Raw genomic sequence first — 23394 nt, forward strand, 5'->3', positions numbered from 1 at the left:
CATACATATGGTACACAGCAGGGACTTCCATATGCAGGGGTTGTTATGTCATGTGTGTCTTGTAAGCTGCTTCTGGATGCTTTAGATTTCCCTTCGGATCAATAAAGCATCCATCTATTGATCTTATTCAACAGTCTATTTAAGCTGCAAGATGTCCAAACTCTGCAGCTGGCCAGCACCAGATCTGCACTCACACTGTGAGCCTGCCCAACATCCGCCTGCAGACTCAGGCTATAATATCTCATCACTCCTTTAATAATAATAATCAGACTAAGGAGTGTGAAGAGGTTGGACTCATCTCACTGGCTTATTGTTCATATAAAGCATTAAAGCACTTCATTTCCAATGTATAGAGTAAGTGTGAATGAGCATTTATGATTAATGATATAACGGAGAACTTATCAAATGAGGTCACTTTATTATTTGATGACGATGATGATGTTTAACAGAGCCCTTATTATACATCCTGCTGAGTCGTAAAATACGGAGTCATAAATTAGCATGTATTATAATTTAAAATTTTCAGTTTTACCAAGATTTTAGAGACATGGGTACTTTAATTCATAATTCCAACAAATACAGATAACTTGTTAAACACACAGATTGAACTGCAGTATAGTGCAGCCTCCATCCTTCACTTTCATTAAAGAGCCCTTCTTAAAGTAGCTTCAGTGTCTCGCTGCTCTCTGGGTGACAGATGATCAGCCCGGGTACAGTTAGCCCCAGGGAGGTGATCTGTTCTGCTTTTTGAATATTTCAGAGCTCTTGGCATTTCTTCTCGTAATGAGCCCGGACACTGAGAGGGGAAGCTGAAGTTTTTGTGCCATAAGTCATTATTCTGCAGCTCAGAGAGTGAAGACGCAGGGCGAGAATAGGCTGAGACTTTCCCACATGTATTTATGTCATGGGGAGTTCCTGCTGGCTCATGTGATTAATGGGTGGACGAAGCAGTGGAGACCGGATACTGCAGAGATGTGGACTACTACTGTGGACTCTTTCAGGTTCCTGGGATCCACAATCTCACGGGACCTGACGTGTACCTCCCACAGAGACACAATCAGAAAGAAGGCAGAGCAGAGGATGTACTTCCTGCGTCAGCTCAGGAAGTTCAACCTGCCCCAGGAGCTGCTGACCATGTTTTAAATCTCCATCATTCAGTCTGTTCTGTGCACCTCCATCACTTTCTGATTTGGATCTGCAACCAAACAGGACAGGCACAGACTGTAACGGACAATCAGGACTGCAAAAAAGATCATCGGTGTCGACCTTTCCCCCCCATCCAGGACTTATACCGGTCCAGTGTCAGGAAACAGGCAGGTAGCATCACTGCAGACCCCTCGCACCCCGGACCCCTCCGTCAGGTGTTACATATCACTGTACGCCAAAACAACCCGTCATAAGAGCAGTTCCTTCCCCCGGGCTGTCACCCTGATGAACGCTGAACAGTCGAAGAGTGTCAGACCTGTTGCTGTGAAATAACCCTGGAAGTTAACTCTCACTGTGAATGTACATATATTATTTAATTTAAATGATCTACGCAAACTCTATTGTGTAAATACTGATAACTTCTTCATGTTTACTTCAGCATCTTTTTGCTCTACTCACCACTGCACTATTATCTTTAGTCTTGTACATATTAGTCTTTAATTACTTGTTTATATTTTTAGTTGATTGTTAATATTTAAAGTTCACATTTGAGAACACAGTTTACCAAAGTTAAATTCCTCGTTAAACATACCTGGCCAATAAAACTGATTCTGAGATGTGAAGAGCTGAGAACCAGTCCAAGTTTGAAGAAATTGGACAATAATTAAGTTCTGTTTCCCCATTGAAGGTTCGAGTTCACACAAGAGAAACAAAAGATGTCTGATTGGGTAAAGGTAGGAGAAAATTAGCCTCTGCCCTTCAAGCTTCATGGTTGAGTTGTTGGGGCCATTAGGGGCCATGTGGTGGGGAAGGTGGTATCATTATTGTCTATACTTGGAGATCCTCTTAAGGAAGCCTGGGTCTGTTGAAGGTGGCAATTTTGTTTGAGTGGTCGTGGCCACTGAGGGCCAAGCGCTAAGTTATGTCTATTATTAGGAGGGCAAAAGCCTTGTGATGAGGTTTCAATGTGGTTGAGTGTTTATTTTAAATGACTTAATTATTTTTTACTTCAGCAATATTTCAGTTCATGATTTCAATCATAAGTTTCAACACTTTCCAACACTGCATTGTTTTCATTTTGTGAGTTATGGTGCCATTATGAGTACAAGAAACAAAACAAAATACAAAGAAATGCGATCATTTACCACCTCAGCAGCCAGGTTAGAGGTCTAGCATTGCATTAAACTTTACTGTAAAATGATCTCTTCTGAGCATCGTGATATTAATATCTAGTTTAATTTTTCAGCTCATTTCGCATTCAAAGAGCACTTGATCCCCTTTATTCCTGCACTGATTAGCCTTTGTTAATATGCCATGTCTGCTGCACCCCACTCCCTGCCCTCATCGTATTATTTGTGATTGTTGTTGAGGAGTTATTGAAAATCAAAGATGGATTATAGTCCTGACTGGGGAGCCATCGAGGAAAAGAACATGGTGGGAAAAGCCAAACCCACTCACGATCACACTCAGGCCAAAACAGGCCAGAAGAATTGATCGGTTTGATGCAGAGAGAATTACCCTTGGTAAGGACAGACGAAATAAATGTGTGTGCATTGCTGTTTCCATTTGCATACTTTTCATGTTTTTCCTGTTTTTGTTTAAGGTTGTTTCTCTAACAGCCTCTCCAAATGAGGCTGCCAGCTAATGTGGACTGACAAGGACATTCCTAATTTTATATTACCATAGAAAGGCAAATATCCAGCCACTGCCAAGTTCTTGTTTGCTGTAAATATCACTGTCAGCATGTCAAACAAAGAGACGCGGCGGCACTTTGTCCTCACTCTTTAATGTACCTCCGTTCATCAGGCAAGCTGGTCTGCAGAGCAAACCTGGACGCAAATTAACTAACGTCTCTGTGGACCTGTTCATCATCCTCTGCCCACCTTAATGACAAATAAATCTCACCAGAGGTTACGGCTTCCCTCTGCCCGTCGCTGAATGATGCTTTATGTGTCTCCATGTGGTCGTTCTCCATTGCAGAGCAGATTATACCCTCCCTGGAGAGAATTAATTCTCTGTTATTCTTTTGTCTACATGTCTTTATTTAAACTGCCCATCTGCAGACAATATACTTCTTCTATTTAATTATCTGAAGAGACAGCTTCCTGAACATCCGTTTATTTAAAAGATGACCATTAGAAATGGTTCACTGATTGCTCCACTGATAAATTACCATCGCACATCCACTAATTATTTCCTAGTTAATGTTATCCTTTGCCCTGAGGCTAATGAGCGGCCTCCGTTTTGCTGAATAACTACTTGTAGCCTTGTTGCTGTTCATTGTTTCTTCAGGCAGGTGCATAATTATAGACTGTAAAGTAAAACAACACAAACTGCACATTTTCAAAAACAGCCAAATTTATTGTGCATTGCTACAACATCAAAACTTTCCGACCATGAATGAAGTAGCAGTTACTGATAAACTATTTGTGGTTGACAATGTGTTGGACACATGCAGTATTGATGACAAAAACGCTTGGTTTTCTGAAGAGGCATAATTAGAAGGCTGATTTCTGTCAATCCAGCAACAGACAAAGAGGCAGAGCTGAGGAGGACCTTAGGCCTCCATGCAAACGGATACAACGCGCTCACCTGCCAGTTCACGCTCCTAATGATGCAAATTTATGCAAAACTCTGAACCGTTGTGAAATCAAAATAGAGACATGGGTACTATATAAAATAAATAAATTACCCTGTAGTTTTACCAATACAGAAATGAGCGATAGAGAGCAAACTAGTGGAGACTCATGGAACTGCAATTTATTCCAAATGCGCTTTAGTTTTATTTTTTGTTGTCGGAGGTTGCCGCCTGATTGAACATTAAGCCCCACCAGCTTACTGACTCACTGTGTAGAATGCAGCTCGTGCAGATTGAATCAGTTGTCATATTTACAACAGGAGCTTAATTTGCATAAGAAGTGGACATAGCCACTGGGATTTCAGTGTAAATGTCATATTCACTCTGACTCATAGTCCTCGTCATGTGACTTGTGTCTGTACGAATGATGCACAGATGCTTTGATACAGACTGTCATGGACGGTGATTCATATGATCACTTCAGATCACTTCGGATATCACACTGATTTTTCTCTATAAAGATTCGACGTACTGTTGGTCAGTAGATTGTAGATTGTGGGTGCAGATGTTCCAGCTGGTCTTTTTTTTTATCTGCACATCCAGACCTGAAGTAACATCTGTAGATGTCTAAATGAGTCCTTATAGTTTCAAAGTGGGCACTAAAGACAGGGTGACTGATCTTATCAGAGGGGAACATATTGAAATGTGATCTGTGTCAGGATGAAATGCTCTCAATGTATTTCTATAACATCTTTGTGTGTCAGATTATTACAAAGGACTCTGCATTCATACTTTTTTTGGACAGTTTGTACCATCCTACAGAACATAAATGACTCATTTTAATTACTTGCACATGAGCCTAATAAACAGGACAGTTGTATATTACTAATATAACCAAGTCTACACTGAACATGTTTAATCTACAAGAGATTGAACTCCTTCACCCTTTGGTCTCTTCTCCTCTCGAGATGATGTTCTGTTTTTCTGTCCAATGGGGTTACAGAGATGCACTGTTTCCCCTTTTTCTATTTTTTAAATAACAGTATGGGTTGGTGGTATCCTGAGGCAAAACATTATTTAAAAAGTGGCGGACAAAGCAGCAGAGCCCAATACACAAAGCATTTATGAGAATATTTACTTTTAAATACGACATAATCCTAATATAAAAAGTGTGGGAACAATACACTTAAGAAACAAACAAACAAAAAAAACAAACAAAAAAACACAATGAAGCAGTTTAATTACGTGCAGAGAGATCGCAATGGTCACACAGAGTCTATGGTTGTGCACTTATCATATGGGAATAAATGTCTTGGCTCCCTTGATCTTTCTGAGTGAAACATACTGAGGGCTGGTTGGAGAAACTTTGTTCAGAAGGGCGTCTTTATAAAAGGTTAATGTTTTCATAAAACGATTCTGTTCAGCTCTCTTTAAGTGCATGTGTAAATATTAATGGGCCATTTTGTGCTAAACAGCAGATTTACCTGCAAAATACACAAATGAAAAAATGTTTTCTTAATAACCAGATAAAGCACTGTCTCTGATGTATGGGGTAAAAAAGCTTTGTATTTCTGCCAAAGGGCCTGCAGTGTTAATGAATGGCGTTTCTGGCGTTCGCATCACCTATTTTCTTTACGTTAAAAATATAGTCATCCTCAGTCAGTCTTTAAAACACTGCTTTAAAACACATCAATGTCTCTCCTCCCTGATCAAACAGTCCAAATTAAGAAGGGGCGGGATTTGTGATATCAACCTATCAACAATGCTGCAGGAGAAACAAATCCTTTTCCTTGCACATTGCTTTTATGACTTATCTTTAAACTCTCCTTGAATAAAAAGAAAATGTTTCGCATACATACAGTGCAATCCAAAACCCTCACTCACCAGGGAAGGCATCGAGAGGTTTTATGGCATGAAACCAAACCTTCCTATGCTGTGATTTACAGATTTTACAAGACACAACAAGAAAGATACCTTGAGGGATTTGGATTCATTTTGTCACTCCTATTGGTCTTATTTTTCATTTCGGGGTTTATGCTGTCGCTCCGTTCGGCTCCCCAGGTGTTATGTGCTTGTGCATATAGAGGTCTTGAAAAGCTGTCTCAGCAGGGGATCTGCACAAGTGTTTTCCACTGTGCCATCTGTCAGTGGCATGTGATTGTGAACTGAACATAGGCACTGGAGGCTGGCAGGTGGAGAAAATCTTTCTGCAGATTTAATTGGCCAAGACGTGAAGACTCCACAGACAGGTGATGTAAAGTGATGGAGGAGGCTCTCTGCTATGTAAATTTGATCACTCACGGCAGCGGTGTGTGTCACAGCTGTGTCTGAGCCGGTTTAAAGGTTCAACCTTTAAATGACTCTTAAACGCTCAGCAGGAGATCCTTGAGAGCGGCGGAGTCAGGAACCGCCGGGAGTGTTTCTGACAGCTGATGCTGCCTCAGCTGGGACAAGTTTGATTTTTAGACAATAAGGAAAAGAAAACGTTTTAATATGTGTTGTGTGTGTGTGTGCTGTGAGAATGTTGCTGTTGTCCTGAAGGCCATGTTGTGCGTCGAGCAGGACCTTCCTGGTGGAGGCGACTGTTGTCGAGTGTGTAATTATGTGACTCAGCCTCTCTGACAGATCACAACGATGGTCAACAGGACACACAGCTCTGTCTCTGCACATTGTCTGATATCAATCTCAATCCAGCTGAGAATGGAACGATTCACCTTAACTAAACTATCTGCTGACATTTATATTCTGATTTAACACCCACAGGTTTCACAAGCTTGACTGCTTTCACTCAACTTTACATTTTGACTGCATTGATTGCATCTTTTAATACTTACTCCCATGGCCCAGTTGTTAAAAAAGTAATTAACAGGATTTAAGATTTCAGATATCAACCTTGGAATCAGCTTGTTTAAAGGGATACTTCCCCCATTTACATGAAGCTGTGTATCATTAGAAACATGGTAGTAGTGTTGAATGGTCATGAATCCAGCCCTCATTTTGCCCTGAGGCGAGAAAAATGTGTTTTTCTCGTTTTTCTTTCTTTGTTGCATCACATGAAGAAAACTTTCAAGCAAAGAAAAACACATTTTTCTCGTCTCAGGGCAAAATGAGGGTTGGATTCATGACCATTCAACACTACTACCATGTTTCTAATGATACAAAGCTTCATGCAAATGGGTGAAGTATCCCTTTAAGAAAAGATAAGAAAAAAAATCACAAAAACTGTGACAAAAAAAAACTAACTATAAAGATAAATATGACTAAAACTAAGAAACGTAATCCAGAGACGAAAATATCTTTCAAAATATACATGGTTTATTTTTAACTCAGTCTTGATTAACACACCAAAAATATAAATGTCCTGTATATAATGTGGCGGCACTGGTTCAGTATAATTAAGGGGCTGATCTCATCACTACACCTGCCTTCATGTTACACTGGCATCAGTAAAATCCCTCATTCCAGCCTCTGCTGGAAACAATGAATTTGGGATCGGCAGGAGCTCAGCCCATAGGGACTTGAGTTGGGAACCAGACGCTCACCGGTATGGACCAAATATGGAGATTGGTCTGGCAGACCACTTCCTCAGGACTGACGGCCAGGGTGCCCTTGAGCAAGGCACCAAACTACCATCACACTTTCCTCTGATTGTCCAGCTCTGTAGTTGCAGCAGGGATGTGGTCATTGCTTCAAGAGGCTTAATCTTCACCAAACAATAGCTAATGGATTCTAAGATAGTTTTTACCTCAGTGACATAATGGAGAGGAGCCTGGGTTAAAAAAAGGACTACAGATCCCCCCCGAGGACCCTCCTCTCTCTTCAAAGGATTCAGAACAACAAAGTCTCATTGATCCACCTTCACTTTCCCCACTTCACAAAAGAGGCAGGTAGTGGGCCTGAAGTCTGATCAATAACTGATTTTCTTTCTTTATATTCCCACAGTTAAGCCAACAGTCATAGACGTGGACATATTCGTGAACAGCATCGGACCAGTGTCATCAATAAATATGGTGAGTCTGTGCTCATCTCTTTCATTGGGGTTACTTTGTTTTTCTTGATGCATCAATGTTGAATCTGAGTGATGCTGGACTTTGAAGAAGTTATCATACACACTAAGATGTCACAATGAGCGTCACGCTGCCTTGATGCTGTTAGATTTCAGTCCAGTCCACTCAGCAAACTAAATAACATAAAATAATAACATTGCTTTGGGCGACGTTGTCTTGTGTTTCCGGTAGGTTTTGATTCTACCATTTTGTCCCACAGCAAAACTATTTAACATCTTTTGGCAACAATATGAGCTCATCTAAACTTCTCAGTCAGCGCTGCACTTCTTTGGGTTAACAGTAATACACTCGCCAAGTCTGACGTCCATCAGACAAAAGTTTGTATAGAAACTTCACCAACAAAGACACACACAACACACGTAACAAACACGTCTGTACAGCTTGTATACGTTTTTATGTTGCTGGTCTGGTTTTCCTGCTCTTTAATAACATGTGTTTTAAAACGACACAATTTCTACATCTATCATATTGTCAAAAAGTACCAAACTTAAAAAAACCCATTATTTTATAAGACAAGTGTGTACACTAGGAGAGGAATTAGTCTTCAAAAAATGTCAGTCAAACTCCTGAACACTACAGGACAGCACAGTACAACATTTCTGTGCTGTAATATAAGAAAAGATTCAGTATTGTTTGCCTGAGACTGTTATCAATATGGATTCATTTATTAATTTTAAAATGTTGGTGCCATAACATTTCGTGTCTGTCATGGCGGCTCATCGTGGCGGCCGCCTGCAAGACACGTTCCGTTATAACTATACAATTATGGATTTCTCTGGCTTTGATAACTGATGGAAACATCTGAGGTCATGTAAGTACTCCACAAGAAATAGATGTCTAACATGGGTTTAGTAAATTTTTTATTTAAATTGCATATTTTGATGTAATCATTAGCATTTTGATCATTAGATGTAATCATTAGCATTTTGGATATTATACCTTTAATATGCTGCATTCATGTGCTTCAAGGAAATATCATATGCACCATATTTACGAGTTTTGAGCGCGTGAACAGCCCTTCAAAGTCATTATTACAATAGTTCAGAAGTTGTGACGTTGTCAGCAATTAACCAATGAAAACATTTTTTCGCTACTTTGTTCATAATAGCTTTCGGAAAAAAAAATATATTTAGTTTAGTATAATTTTATTATATGAATCTGCAAACATTTAACTATAAAGCATGCCAGGCAAGTATATTAACACTTTTAACATTCAGACCATAAAATGTTGTTCACTCTGCTGTTGCAGCACAAAGGAGCTCAGGCTGGGCTAATCTATACATCATGTTCTCATCATACTGTATGAAAAGTAAAGTCATGTGTGTTATGTGTTCATACCTGGAATATTCAACCTGCATACAGAAGAGACAGCCATGTGGTTTAATTAAAAAGAGTATTTTTAGTGCTTGACTCAGTGTGTGTGTGTTGGGCATGTTTGTGTGTGTGTGTGTGTGTGCGTGTGTGTGTGTGTGTGCGTGTGTGTGTGCGTGTGTGTGCCTTAGAGACGAGCTTATTTAAGGTCTCATTGTCAGAGAAGAATTCATATACAGTATCAGCTGTCATGCTTGTATTGTCTCTAATTACAAAGCTGAGTGTAATTCTGGGTGTCATGACTTCTCCTGCAGACAGACGCTGATTAATTCTCTGCACTCAACTGAAAAGAGGACAATTCACAGAAAAATGGAGTGCACACCTGTGGACGAAAAAATGTTTTAAAATTCAAATTCATCCCAATTTAAAACCTAGTTCATGAGCTCAGTGCACTGCAGCTGGTCGTTTAAAATAATGGCGATGCTGCCTCCATCCAGAGCCTGGAGGTGCTTTCACACAATCACTTGACGTCTGAATGACTGAAACAGAAAGCGAGTGAGTCATTTCATGTAATTGAGTTGATTCTATTTTTTAAAAAAGCAAGAGCTATTTTTGCACCTCAAGCCTTTACTGTAGATCACAAAAAAAAAGAAATATGTGTATCAAATTCACATTTGAGTTGAAGACTTTTAAGCATTACATGTTTTAGCACATCTGCATATCTTTGAGGCTTTTCCCACTTGCTGTACATTTTTACTTTTGTTTATATCTCTTTGCTTTGTACGGTGACCTTAAGAGTTTTGAAAGGCGCCTCTAAATGAAATGCATTATTATTATTATTATTATTATTGTTGTTGTTATTATTATTATTATTATCATCATCACCAAACTACTTCTTAGGATACAACAACAAACTTTAAAGTAAAGGTGACCGCTCCTTAGCAACCAGACTTTTGAACTCATCCCAAACTTTAATTCACATCAATCTGTCAGTTTCAAAACCTCTTCAAAATACACATCAAGAGAATTTTACACCTTTAATCCCTGGGTCTATCTGGGCTGTTTGTGTGTATTTAAAATACCTTCAGTCTTTGGTGTTCTCCAATCATATTTATTGTTATTACTGTTCTTGCTTTTATTTTTATTTAACCCATTAACCAATCGTTCTTTGTATAGCATGAATTCATGACAAATGGCATTCCAAGACACTTTACAGAAAAAGGTCCAGACCATACTTTATTATATTTTTTATAAAAAACAAATATTAATCCATCATGATTGCTAAGAAACTTTTAGCAAAGTGACAGTGGCAAGGAAAAACTTCTAAACCTCGAGCAGAACCAGACTCATGATGTGTTGGATATGTGCAGGAAGAGGATAAGAAGAGAGACAAACAGAGGAACAATAACAACAACAAAGCATTAGATGAATTTAAAGCAATGTCTGTAATAATGGTACAAGTGTAATATTAGCTGTAAACAGCTAACTATAGAGATCAGTGTGATATAAACGTTGGAAAGTGAAGAAAGAAAGAACGAGGGTGGAGACAGACAAGGTAACTATTTTAATATAATAAAATTGTTGTCGTCATCAGTATCATTAACTTAAACGTGTTAGCTGTTTGAATGGAGTTTTATTATTACAATTAATTTCTATTGATCAGTATTGATCAAATCATATTAAATTAAAGTTAATTCAGTCATGCTTCCAGTTTGAAAGAGTATCCAGTTATGTAAACTTAAGTTGTTCTTACAGATTATTAACTACAAAAGCAGTTAATAAGCAACATTTATCACAAGTAAGGATCCAAGCAGGAGGGTTCATTTAATAAAGTTTACGATAAGTGCCCCAAAAATAAAAAAAGTTTGAAGTTTGGACACAGGCGCCAGAACAAAGTTTGTTTATTGTGTCATCATCAACAACAACGTAAGTAAGTAAGACTCAATTTATATTGCACTTTTAAAACACTTAGTTCCAAAGTGCTTCACAGATAAAAGCAATCAAACAATTCATAGTGTGGTTCGTTTATGTAAATGTTCTCTCAAAGTGGAACATGGCAAAGTCAAGAAAAGGAACAGATACACACAAACACAACAAAGTGGGCACATGAAAGAGTTTTTGGGTTACATGAAGGCTTCTCTGTACAGGTGAGTTTTTAAAACTGTCCAAAGATTCTGCATTTTGAAGATGTGTGAGTGGGAGCTAAAACAGTGAAGGCCCGATCACCCTTTTTTTTATTAATAATTAGTGAGGGATAAAAGAAGCCCATGATTAGATGATCCGAGGAGACGAGGAGTGGGATATGGTACGAGGAGGTCAGAAGTGTTGGCTGGGGGCGAGCAGGATTTTGTAGTGACTGAATTTTACTGGAAGCCAACGAAGGGAGGCGGGAACGATGGCTCGCCTGTGTTAATAATCTGCCGACTGCATTTTGAAGTAGCTGTAAATGGTTTAGTGATGATTGGCCAAGACGTGTAGATAGTGTTACAATAATCTAAACGTGGGAAAATAATGTTAATTATTTTTTCAAGATTTGAATATGAGAGTTTTGTTCTGATTTTTTAGATATTTCGTAATTGCAGGAAACAGGACGACAAACTTAGTGGTATTGGCGTCGAAGATAAGGTGTTGGTCAAAAATGATTTCAGAGTCCTTGGTTGTGGTTGGTTTGATCTTTGATTGAAGTTCAAGTGTTGATGTGAAATGATCTGGTCCAATTAAAAGTATTTCAGTTTTGTCTGAGCTGAGATGAGGGACATTTTGACATCCATTCGTTGACGGCAATTAAACGGTTATGAAGAGAGGATAGCTGGTTAAGGTTATTTGGTTTGGTGGAAAAATAAATCTCTAAATAAAGTGTCATCTGCATGGTAAGATACTTCATGACAGAGGTTGAAAATATTACCCAGTAGCAGCATATAAGTGGAGAAAAGGATTGGTCCATGGACTGACCCCTGGGGGACTCCACAGAGCAGAGGAGCAAAGGAGGACAAACGATTATGTTGGATAAAAGTCACCTATTTTATCCTTTTCCTAAATGTTGTAAAATTAAATCTGACTCCTTTAAATAATTACCTCAGATTTCTCTGCACATTCGTTTGATGGGATGAGAGGAATGACTGGAGATGACTCTTTCAGGTTAGCAGAGTTTAGTAACCTGATGAATAAAGAATGAAAGTTACAGAGTCGTTGTGTTCACTACGTATCCCTGATGACAGACAGATGCTGAATCAGTTCACAAAGTCTGAACCTTGGCTATTTTTCCCTGAACCCTTTTATACTCCAGACGGAGATTATCTAGCCAAATTATGCATCTTCAGATGTGTGGTTCCCCTTCTCTTATTGGTGCATCACACTCCTGCATCCTTGGAATGTGTGAGTCATTCCTGCAAGTTTTCTTCACACAAACACCTCCATTTACTGATCAGTTAGACGGTAAGATTAATACACAAACTTAGAATAAAACATGATGAAATAACTGATATGTTAACGTAAGATACATCCTGTGGGTATCAAACCATTCCTTTGTACTGGGTGATCAAACCTCCAACTGTCACGTTCGAGGTAGGAAACAGGGAAGGAGGACCCAATTGCAGAAACCAAAATTTATTTAACAAAAGGCAAAACAAAACTTACTCAACAACAGTCTCGAAACATGAGTGACAAAAAACAAAGTAAATCCAGCGAGCACAAAAAACCAAAAACCACGAGGAGCAAGGAGACAAACCACATACTACGACAGAAGACAGAAGACAATGATCCGACATGAGACTCAGGAAAACACAGAGACTAAATAGACAAGAGGTAATCAGACGCAGGTGAGACTAATAAGACAGGTGAGAACAATCAGGGCAATCATACAGGCGGGAAAACACAAGGAACAAAGAACACAAGACAGGAACACTAGAGGACAAGTACAAAGTAAAACCCAACACTGACAACACCACCAAAACCAGTTATACATAATAAAACAGGAAACACTAAAAACTAGACTTAAAACACAACACAGGAAATAAACTTTCAGCCAACATAGACGGACACAAGGATACAGGGAGACAATCATACTAGGAAACAAAACCGAACACTAAGGATAGAAAACTAACACAGAACCAAACCATTAATACCTAACAAACACTAATACAGACTTTAAAAAACCTGTTGCTCAATTACGATTGAAGCCAACCCAGCTATGCAGTCTGTGAAGTAGATGGATGGCATGATGGATGGGCTGCAGTTAAATCTAGAAGGACCAGGATAAAGTGTTCACCTCTGTCTGGCTGCATTAGACTGTCATTGGTGACCTTCTGTAATTCTGTCTCAGCGCTGTTTATTACAAAAACAGGATTGGAATTTATCCGAGATGCAATGGCCTCCAAAATAATTTAGCAGCTGGTCAGAAAGCTTTTCAAAGGTTTTGGAGAGGAATGGACGTTTGATATTGGTGTAGGGGTCTCGAATGTTTCTTTAGAATTGGGTGAATGCTCGCAATTTCAAAATAGTCAGCTACAGTGCCAGATATAAGTGAGTGGGTAATGATAGAAAGCAGGGACCACAGATGGGACAGGTTTTAGGAATTTTGAAGGGATTGCATCACAGGAACTGAAGGAGGGGCGGATATGTACAGCTGTGCTGGATAGTGTCTGGAGAGATATTGGATCAGAATCAGACAGTTGAGCGAGGCAGCAAAATGTGCAAATAATGAGCTGCTAACCCCCTTTTTCCTTTCTTTTTTTAATTATTTCCTTTTTATTTTGGACCTCAATTCTTTCCACACAGCTTCATTGATGTTTTAAGAATAATGAAGCAGAGGAACATTTTGGGGTAGATCAAGTGTTGACATGAGTAATTAAAATTTATCAGGGAGAGAGTCGAGAAAAGAAAAAGTGAAACAGAAGTTGAAGAGGTTTATGATAAAAAGATCTGTCAGTAAGTTCATGAGCAAATCTGGTCCAGAGTTGAACATAAAATATCTTTCTGAAGACCCAAACAAAAAGTGTTATTCTAAATAACACAGACACCTTTTACTATATCAATATAGTCCTGTATCGTGGAGGAGTTCAGGAAGCTTTTTACAAGCAGAAATCACAGTGACAAATAGGTATTAATGAGTACATCCTGCCTACATCTACATCCACCTAAATCTACATTTCTTAAGGCCTATCTCATTTTAGGTTCTCAAGTTTTTTGTTTTTGTTTAGAATTCCCTCAGATCATTTTTACTGGGAGCAAAAAAAACAACAAGTTATTCCTGACAAGACCTAAAAAACTCATTTCCACTGTCTCATTCATGCCCCTCAGTTCCCCTCGTTCAATCCTCTTTGTCCGAGGAGGACGGAGCAGAACTGGAAGGTCGAGCTGTGTTGTTTAAGAGGACGAGAACATGGACATGTTGTTAAAATCTGCAGTATCTCCGGTTACTGGGAGGAAAATGTCCAAAGTTAGACATCCATAAGGACTCTTATTTTTATATCACTCTTGTTAAAAGATTGTTTTATCACCCAGCTGTACCTTGAAGGACTGCCGCGTTCCCCAGCATTTCCCTGACGGGATCCTCTTGAACTTTTTGGTCTTATAAATATCTAATGACTCCTCGAAACCAGTGCGTCGAATTTTAATAAACCTTCTTTCTCTATTAAATTTAAATCAAATCATGTAGCACAGCCGCAGCTTAGGCATGGGCAGGTGGGTGGTTACATTTCCAAAGTGCTGCACACAAATTTGCCTTTAAAGAGTATTTTGGCTTCTTTCCAGCTCACTCCTGATTTCTAAATTGTAAAGACATCTCTAATTAAGCCATCATGAAATCTGAAACCTGCTATCAGCCCACTGCACCCTGCATCAGAGAAACCTGTCTGCTCTTCCTGAATTTTCTTTACATTAGGGAACAAAATGAAAAAATAACACCATGAATGACCCATTTAGAAGACTAAATGTTTTTTTTTTGTTTTTTTAAACAAGAAACATATGGAGTTGTAGAAAGCAGCATTTGTTGTAATTATGAAGAACACATTTCTTTTTTACTTGTGGCTCTTTCAGAGTCCAAGACAGCTTGGTGTCGTCCAGAATTTCGCTGCCAAATGGAAAGTGGTGCCAGTGGGTCCCTGATGCTATTCTCACCCTGTGGAGGAGCTGCCCACACACACAGGCCATCACACTCTGAACACCAGGACAAATACAATATTCATGCCAGTTCATTTCCCACTGTGTAAGCGAGCTGCTGGCAGGACTGCTGCAGCATCCCTCTCTGACTCTGGTTTTCTTTAGCTCCAAGCATCATTTTAATTCATAATGTTCCTGCAATTTTGCTTCTTACTGTAATTGTTTGGCCCGTACCTGCTGCGAAAGGAAATTGCCTTGAATTTATTTTGTCACTCACTTTCCGAAAATTAGTCTCTTGTAGTCGGTCAACTGATTAGTTACCGGATTGCTCAGAAACTGAAAGAAAATAATGTTTCAGTCAGAGGCTCAAGTGATGCATTTAATTTTTCTGGCTGGTACATTTGGGTAATGAAGTCATCAGCATGGGGATCATAATGAGGAGGGAAAAAAGAACAGAGGGTATTAATAGTCTGATGGTGGGTTCATTCAGCATGTAATGAACTCGTAAAAATATCTTTCTGTTTTAACCGTGTTCAGGACTTTCTGTTACCTGTATAACCACAGTACAGAGCATCCTCAGTCTGCTTTACAAGGATGTACAGACACAAGCCAATCTGGCCTGAAGAAAGGAAACACGCTTTTTGACTATTTCAGCCAGTAGATGCTGCAGTTGAGCAGCAGCATTAAAACAAAACAAACTGCTGTTTGGTGACACCTCTGCACCTGAAGTCTCCACTGTCCTCGAGTGACACACGTCTCACCCTGTCCACTTGAGTGTGCACGGACGAGCTCAGCGCAAGAGATGGACAACATTGTCCTCGGCTCGAGCTGCATTGCTCTGTTAGCAGGCTAATGTTAGCATCGTTACATTAGCTCGTTGTGTTGCATTGCATATAAATTGACACAAATGACCATGATCTAAAAAAGTTTACGTGACATCTAACTGAGGGTGAGTATGTTTATCTTACTTATATACACAAGGTCTTCCTGTCATGTGACAACGCGGCCAGCGAGCCTCATGCTTCTAACTTATTGTAGACATGACTCAGAGACAGAGGTGTTTACAAAGGATATGCTTGATTTTTGATTTGTGTCAAATATCGAACGCACTTCCTTCTATGTTTGATATACTGTCAATGTACAACAGTAGCTTAAACTTGTAGAGTCTTTAAGATGGAGTATTTAATGATGGAGTGAGGAACGAAAGAAACCTCTTGGTGTTGTCAATTAAAACAAAGAAGGACTCAGGGATTACAAGCTTTTTTATAATGAGTATGATTCAACTGCTATCAAACATTTAGATACAGCTCTGCAATACCTAATAACCTCGATTGCAGTCTAACAATTGACTGAGCACTCTGCGTGTATGTGTATTTGTCTCCTTTTTAGTTAAAAATGTCTCATTAATCTGAATATAATCTGTGTTCAATTGACAAGGCCTAATGAAGTATTTCAAGATATAGCACAAACGAGGCCTGAGCTGATATAATGAGTAAGAACAAAAGCTGCATGCTCAGCAAGCAAGACTTAACCAGTGCATTTTTTGTGCTGTATTGGTAGCTACATACTGTACAGTACAGGACACTAATATAAGAGTCTTGTGTATTTAAAGGTCAGATATGCAAAATATATTTGTGTTGAAAACTACAGACGCAGCCTGTTCTGAGCTGGGCTGAAATAGAGGGTTTTATAGGCATGATCAGAGTGGATTTAGAACAAGATGTTTTTTGGAGCTCTGAGACTTATTTAGAGTAGTTGAAAACAAAAGGAGGATAAAATATACTTTAATATTTGTATATTCATATTTTTACATCATAAGCTGAGAAAAGCCCTTCTTTTAATTTCTTAAAAATCCATCATTCATAATGGTTGCCTTGTTTGTAAAAATAATTTCTCTCTTTAAAAAAATCCTGTTCTAGTCTCAACAATCCTGTAACGCTTTATAGCTTCTTAAGATTCACTGTTGGAGAAGCGGCTTTATTTCCACTGGCGCAGCAGCTAGTAAGAAATAACAATACGTATTAATGCAGAATATAGATGGTTGATTTTATTTAAAAAATGTCTCAATTAGATTTTTTATTTGACTCTAAATTACACCATTGTATAGTAACCATTTAATATAAAGGAAGCGAACAAAGAGGTATGTCTGTGTCATTATTTTTTATATCCAAAACTAACTATATGAACAATTAAATCATTAAGTTGTTCAATGATGGCATGAAATGTCATTGACACTTACAGACGGGAAAAAAACAATAATCTTGTATCTGTGTTGGACTGGTTGTTATGTTTGGGTTTGAGTTATTATCTCTAATCTGCAGTCTTGGAAGTTTCTGGTGCTTTATTTCTACCTGTTCGAACCCGAGGAGGAACAAACCTGTAACGAGTGTGTGTGAGACAGACTGAAGGTTAAGCAAAGAAAAACTGTGAAAACAGCGCTGAGAAAAAAAATATGAAGGACAGTTCTAATCTGGGTTAATTACATCAATTTCAAGCAAAAAAAAAAAAAAACAGCAAGTGTTTAATTCACGACATGTGTTTTCTATACTAATGTTTAGAAATACTAGCATATGTCCTCCGTGGTCAGGAGGGAAGGAGTCAGAGTCCTTTCCAGAATCAATTCTGTTTCCATTTCCCCTGACCTGATTGTCAGAGAAAACATGCAGATATGTCTTTGTTGCATCATAGCACACATTTAAGGGGATTTTCAGTCCTAACAAAGCCTCAGCAGGTCACACCAGGTGGATAAAGAAAGTTCATCTTCTCATTAAAAGTGACCTCTGTTTTTTTTTAACGAGCACGTGATGTGACGTATCAGAGCACAGGACAGATACTATATGCATCATGTGCTCTCTGCTGCATAATCATAAAGAGCTGCATGCTTTGCCCTACTTTACAGTTCATCTGCTGCAGTGTCCAGTGCTGGACTTACAGAGATAAGCTTTAACATGCTTATAGACCGTCATTTTCCAATCAGGATATTTGGAATGTTCCATGTCTGAAAATAAACCTTTTACACCTTGAAGACACTTTTCAGCGTTGAAGTTGTTTATATGTTTGGTTTATGAAGACTGAAAAAAAATCCAAAAAAAAACAGATTTTAGCTACAGCCTTCAGGTCAAGGTAATGTCAGACAAAAAGAATTTCATGAAAACATTCGTTTTTATAGAAGGTCAGTCATCAGGGGCTGACAGTATATATGAACCCTTGACAAAGAAAGGAAACTGCCATTAATAGGCCTATATGTTTTTTTCATTCTTCTGGCGCTCTATCTCCAATCTTTTACAAGAAATACATCTTTTTCCATGGCATTCAGTCTTCAATACCGGTCATTAATGGCATGATTCATTCTTTGGAGAATGTTTACCCGTAGCAGACGAGTCTCCTATTCACACAGGATCAAGCATGCATGCATGCTGTGTCACTTAAATGTCTGCTCAATGCTTATACTGTAAAGATATATAATTCCAGGAATCTATTTCCCAGCTCACTAAACATGGTATGGATCTTCACTTTCCACAAATGTATTAAAAAATAATGAATTATATCAGATCTTAATGGGAGGGGGGGAAAGAGAGTCAGTGATATGCCTCTGCTCCCTCTTTACAGAAATGAAACTCTGCATCTCTGCAGGCAGCACAGAGCTGTGCGTTTTCATGGCGGGAGCCTTCCCTGTTGTTGCCTCACATCCAGCTGTTTATTCCAACCTGAGCTGTTAGTCAGCCCAGTCACGCTCTGATTTGTATTCTGGTCATTTTAAACTGCGTGTAAACTGGGGCAGAATAATTCCCCACATATCAGAGTCCACATTAAGCCATGTGGAGGCTTTCAATAATGAGTAATACTCCTATTTGTCCACCTGATTAGAAAACTGATGAGGAAATATTCTGTTATAAGAGTGAATGTGTTCAGTGTGGCTTGATGTTTACACCTAGTGGACAGGAGAGAGAATGATGAACGAGGGGATTAAACAATTCACTTTCCCCTCAAGTAAGAACTGTGTCAGAGCAGAGAGCTAATGAGAAACGCCTGTTCAGACAGCACTGACTGGGAGGTTAGCACATGTCTGACATGACTATAAGTTTCTAAGTTAACATTCTTCTCACACGGTCTCAAGTTTGGATGTCTGTTAGTCTGAACTTGGTTGGATCATGAGTGGGAGTGTAGACTAAATGTGAGCAGAAAAAGACAAATAGTAAGCAAATATTGTAAAAGGCTGATGAACTGTACAAAAAGCACAGCCAGCATGATGCAGCACGTAAAGTGAAGCTACACGTCAAACCTCGAGACACACAAGCATATAATAACATACCCTCTGTGAAGTGCATTTGAAATCCTGCTCGCCTAAATGTGTGCACGAGCCACAGACATTTCTACGTGCAGCAGTGTTGTAAGGATTTACTGATTATTAACATGTTAAAGCCAGTTGTACTCCACTGTTTGAGCACATGTATTTTTATATTTAAATGACACAACGTTTAGACTATTTAGTGCCTTTTTTAAATCAAGCTTCTCTTTAAAGCTGATACCAAGTGGTGACCTTCGGTGTTCAAAAATGAATCCAGTGCAGAAGTGCAAAAAACCTGCAGTTCCTTGAGTGTCCACTTGTAGCGAGATGCCTGGTTCAAAAAAATGATGTTTATCTGAACAGCTCATATCTTTATTAGTGCATGTTGTACCAGAGGGGAATTTTTTATAATTAATACATTTTGACTTTTAGAAGGACAAGTGTTATTCATAAAGAACCACTTGGCTGTCCTGCGGATGTTTCTCAGAGCCGCTAAAATCATAAGATTTATGGATTTAGGATGTTGGTTTTGAAAACTACAGTATTGGGACTTTAGTAGACTCACTTGGGTTACTGTTGTTCTTGTTATGTAAATCCAAAAGTGGATTTTTTTTTTAAATCACTGCAACCCTGGGAACAGAAAATGTGTTGTCATCTGCTCAGCTCTTGAACTAAAGGTTAGTGAACTACTTTTGATGCTCCTACACTATTCAGTGTTACCGTCTGAGACTCCGCTGACTGCAGTCATGCAGAACAGTTCACCGTGGTGTGTGAGGATTTTTGCTCCCCCTTGAATGCACATATTTATTGAGAATGTTGAACCAAGGCTCTAAAAGTGAGCTTTAAATGTTTAACATGAGACTCCTTCAGGCTGTTATCTCCTCTGCACTGCAGGTTAGAAACATTGCAACTGGAAAGTGTGCATGTGTGATTTTATATATATATCATATTTAATGGGCCTGTCCCCGTCTAATGATTTAGATAGTCAAGTCTGATTTGTCAGATTTTGCTTATAGTTGACTGACAGTCGTAAGTTTTGTTATTGTTTATCCGCTCATTGATCCACATTCTCATCTGAGTTTAATCACATTGTTAAGCTATTTGTTTTCTTTCTATTTCTTTCCATGATTGGACATTGTTTTTCTCACTTATTAAGTCTGCATTAAGGTTAACAATAATGCTATTACAAAAGTTAATTCCAGCAGGGACAAACACTGACAGGATCAGAGCACCAACAAACAGCGTCTTTTAAGATTTACTGAACTCTCCTGAGTAGTTCACCAAACTGAATCAGCATGTGAAAGATTTAATCTCAACACATAGCATCCAGCAGTCCATGAAAATGTTTTAAAAAACTCTGCTACACCACTCTGCTGACCTTTGATAGCAGCGTATAACCGCCAATGACAACCTTTGTTAGAAGGAGGTACCTCCCCCTGCTCTGACAGCCAATTGCATGTGACTGTGTCGATTACTGACATGTCATGTAGCCAATCAAATTCTCTTAACATATGATTATACTTGAATTTCCCTCAGGATCAATAAAGTATCTATCCCGAGTATCATTTAATTCGGCACTGTACTGTACTTTATACTGTACTGTCTTGTAGTTTGTGTTGTGGAAAATATAAACTACATTCACTGTGGCATGACATGATTTACTATTACATGTTGTGTTAGCTAACTAACTAGCTATCCTACCAGCGAAACCTATCTGTTAGCATATGGCACCGAGCGGTGGGAAACACTGCTATGGTAAAAGCAAACTCAACCAATCAGAGACGTTGCTGCGACCCTCTATAATCGTCGGTGGTGTAGTTCTTTGCTCCGAAATCGATGATAAATCTTGTTTTTCTTAAAATGAGGTTGATATCAGATAAACTTGTTTCTCCTAAATGAGCATATATACCGTTGTTTTACACTCGGTTAGCTTGTGGTAAGTCTACCTTGGACGTTTATGCTAAGGCTAATCATCAAATTGGCTATGGAAAAAATTAAAGTGATTTTTACTTCTGGAAGCGCAATGTTGAGCCCTGTGCTGCTTCTATACATACTTTGGGTTGATTTCTTCACAAAATATGATTTTTAGAACTGTATTAAAAGTATTAATGAATTAACATATACGTACACCAAGACAGTCGACGAGTCATTTGTTTTGGGGCTTTATTGTAGATATGGGACGGTGGATAGAGTTGGAAATCCGGGAAAGAGATTAGGGAATGTTGTGCAGGAAAGGAGCCACAGGTCACATTCAAACACAGGCCGCCTGTTTGAAGGACTTCAGCCTTCATACATGAGGCGCACACACACACTAACCACTGTGCTTGTGTTTGTGTCAGTGTCCGTCTGTAAGCTGTATACCTAGAGGAAACACTGCATTAGGATGAACTCCAAGCTAAAATCATGAACACATCTGTTGCGAAGCCAACTAAATGTTGTAACAAATGTGTGGTGTTTAATCTTAAAATCTTTTTAAATGATGGTAGAAATGTGCAGCATTCAAGTTTATGTGAATCTTTTTTTCAGCTAAAAGCACATGGACACTCAAACATTGCATCTCATACTCTTTAAACAGTACAATTGAGCTTTTACTCTTTCAGCTTTAGTATTTCCCAAACAATCTGAGTGCAGGTCTTTGCTGCACTCAGAAGAGCATTAGTGAGGTCAGAAATGTCTTCAGTGATAAAGTCTGGCCCGCAGTTGACATTCCAATTTATCCTGCAGTGTTGATGGGGTTGAGGTCAGTGCCCTTTCAATCCAACCTGTGTGGACCTGGCTTTGTGCAAAATGGAAATGCCATCTTAAAAGTATTTGCGGGGCTCTCACAAAGTTTTACAGCTGAGGTATATCTCATATTTTGGTCAGTAGAGTAAAGTTAAATTGCTCGGTTATAAATTATATCTTTGAAGCCTTAAACATTGAACATTGTTGGCTGTCCCTTTTTATCAACTTCTCAAAGGCCTTTGATGACAACAGAATGATATCAAATCATTTTAAACCCATTTTGGGTTCTCAGACCGTACTGTTAAGTGGTTTGCAAACTACCTTTCTGATAGAACGTAGAGCTCAGGCTAGCTGATGTAGAACTCAGGCTAGCTGACGTAGAGCTCAAGCTCGCTGACGTAGAACTCAGGCTCGCTGACGTAGAGCTCAGGCTCGCTGACGTAGAGCTCAGGCTCGCTGACGTAGAGCTCAGGCTAGCTGACGTAGAACTCAGGCTCGCTGACGTAGAACTCAGGCTCGCTGACGTAGAGCTCAGGCTCGCTGACGTAGAGCTCAGGCTCGCTGACGTAGAACTCAGGCTCGCTGACGTAGAACTCAGGCTAGCTGACGTAGAGCTCAGGCTAGCTGACGTAGAACTCAGGTTCGCTGACGTAGAGCTCAGGCTCGCTGACGTAGAACTCAGGCTAGCTGACGTAGAGCTCAGGCTAGCTGACGTACAGTAGAGTTCAGGCTCGCTGACGTAGAGCTCAGGCTCGCTGACGTAGAACTCAGGCTAGCTGACGTAGAGCTCAGGCTAGCTGACGTACAGTAGAGCTCAGGCTCGCTGACGTAGAGCTCAGGCTCGCTGACGTAGAACTCCGGCTAGCTGACGTAGAGCTCAGGCTCGCTGACGTAGAACTCAGGCTAGCTGACGTAGAGCTCAGGCTAGCTGACGTACAGTAGAGCTCAGGCTCGCTGACGTAGAGCTCAGCCTAGCTGACGTAGAGCTCAGGCCTCTTTTATTTACTATCTGTAATAAAAACGGTGTTGGTAATTTTTTTCAGGTACAATTTTAAAGATTAGTTGAACTTGTCTTTTGTTCTGACCGAAATGTGTAATTCATGGCTCTGAAAATGGAGCGAAGAAAATCCTTCATCTGTAGCAGTTTTTAGCAAAAGCTGATGACATTGCCATTTAATGCT

The 23394-nt window shown here is 39.3% G+C and overlaps 1 protein-coding gene across 3 annotated transcripts in view; it reads left to right on the forward strand.

Annotated features, from left to right (window-relative positions):
* Positions 1 to 23394, forward strand: part of gabrg3 (gamma-aminobutyric acid type A receptor subunit gamma3) — a 76540-nt gene that overhangs the window by 11808 nt on the left and 41338 nt on the right. For all 3 annotated transcript variants that reach the window (XM_079350180.1, XM_079350181.1, XM_079350182.1), the window contains exon 3: positions 7667 to 7734. In XM_079350180.1, the coding sequence (XP_079206306.1) occupies positions 7667 to 7734 (68 nt within the window). The remainder of the gene's footprint in view (positions 1 to 7666; positions 7735 to 23394) is intronic.

The sequence above is a fragment of the Symphodus melops genome (genome assembly GCF_947650265.1).
Source record: "Symphodus melops genome assembly, chromosome: 8".
NCBI classification, from domain to species: Eukaryota; Metazoa; Chordata; class Actinopteri; order Labriformes; family Labridae; genus Symphodus; species Symphodus melops.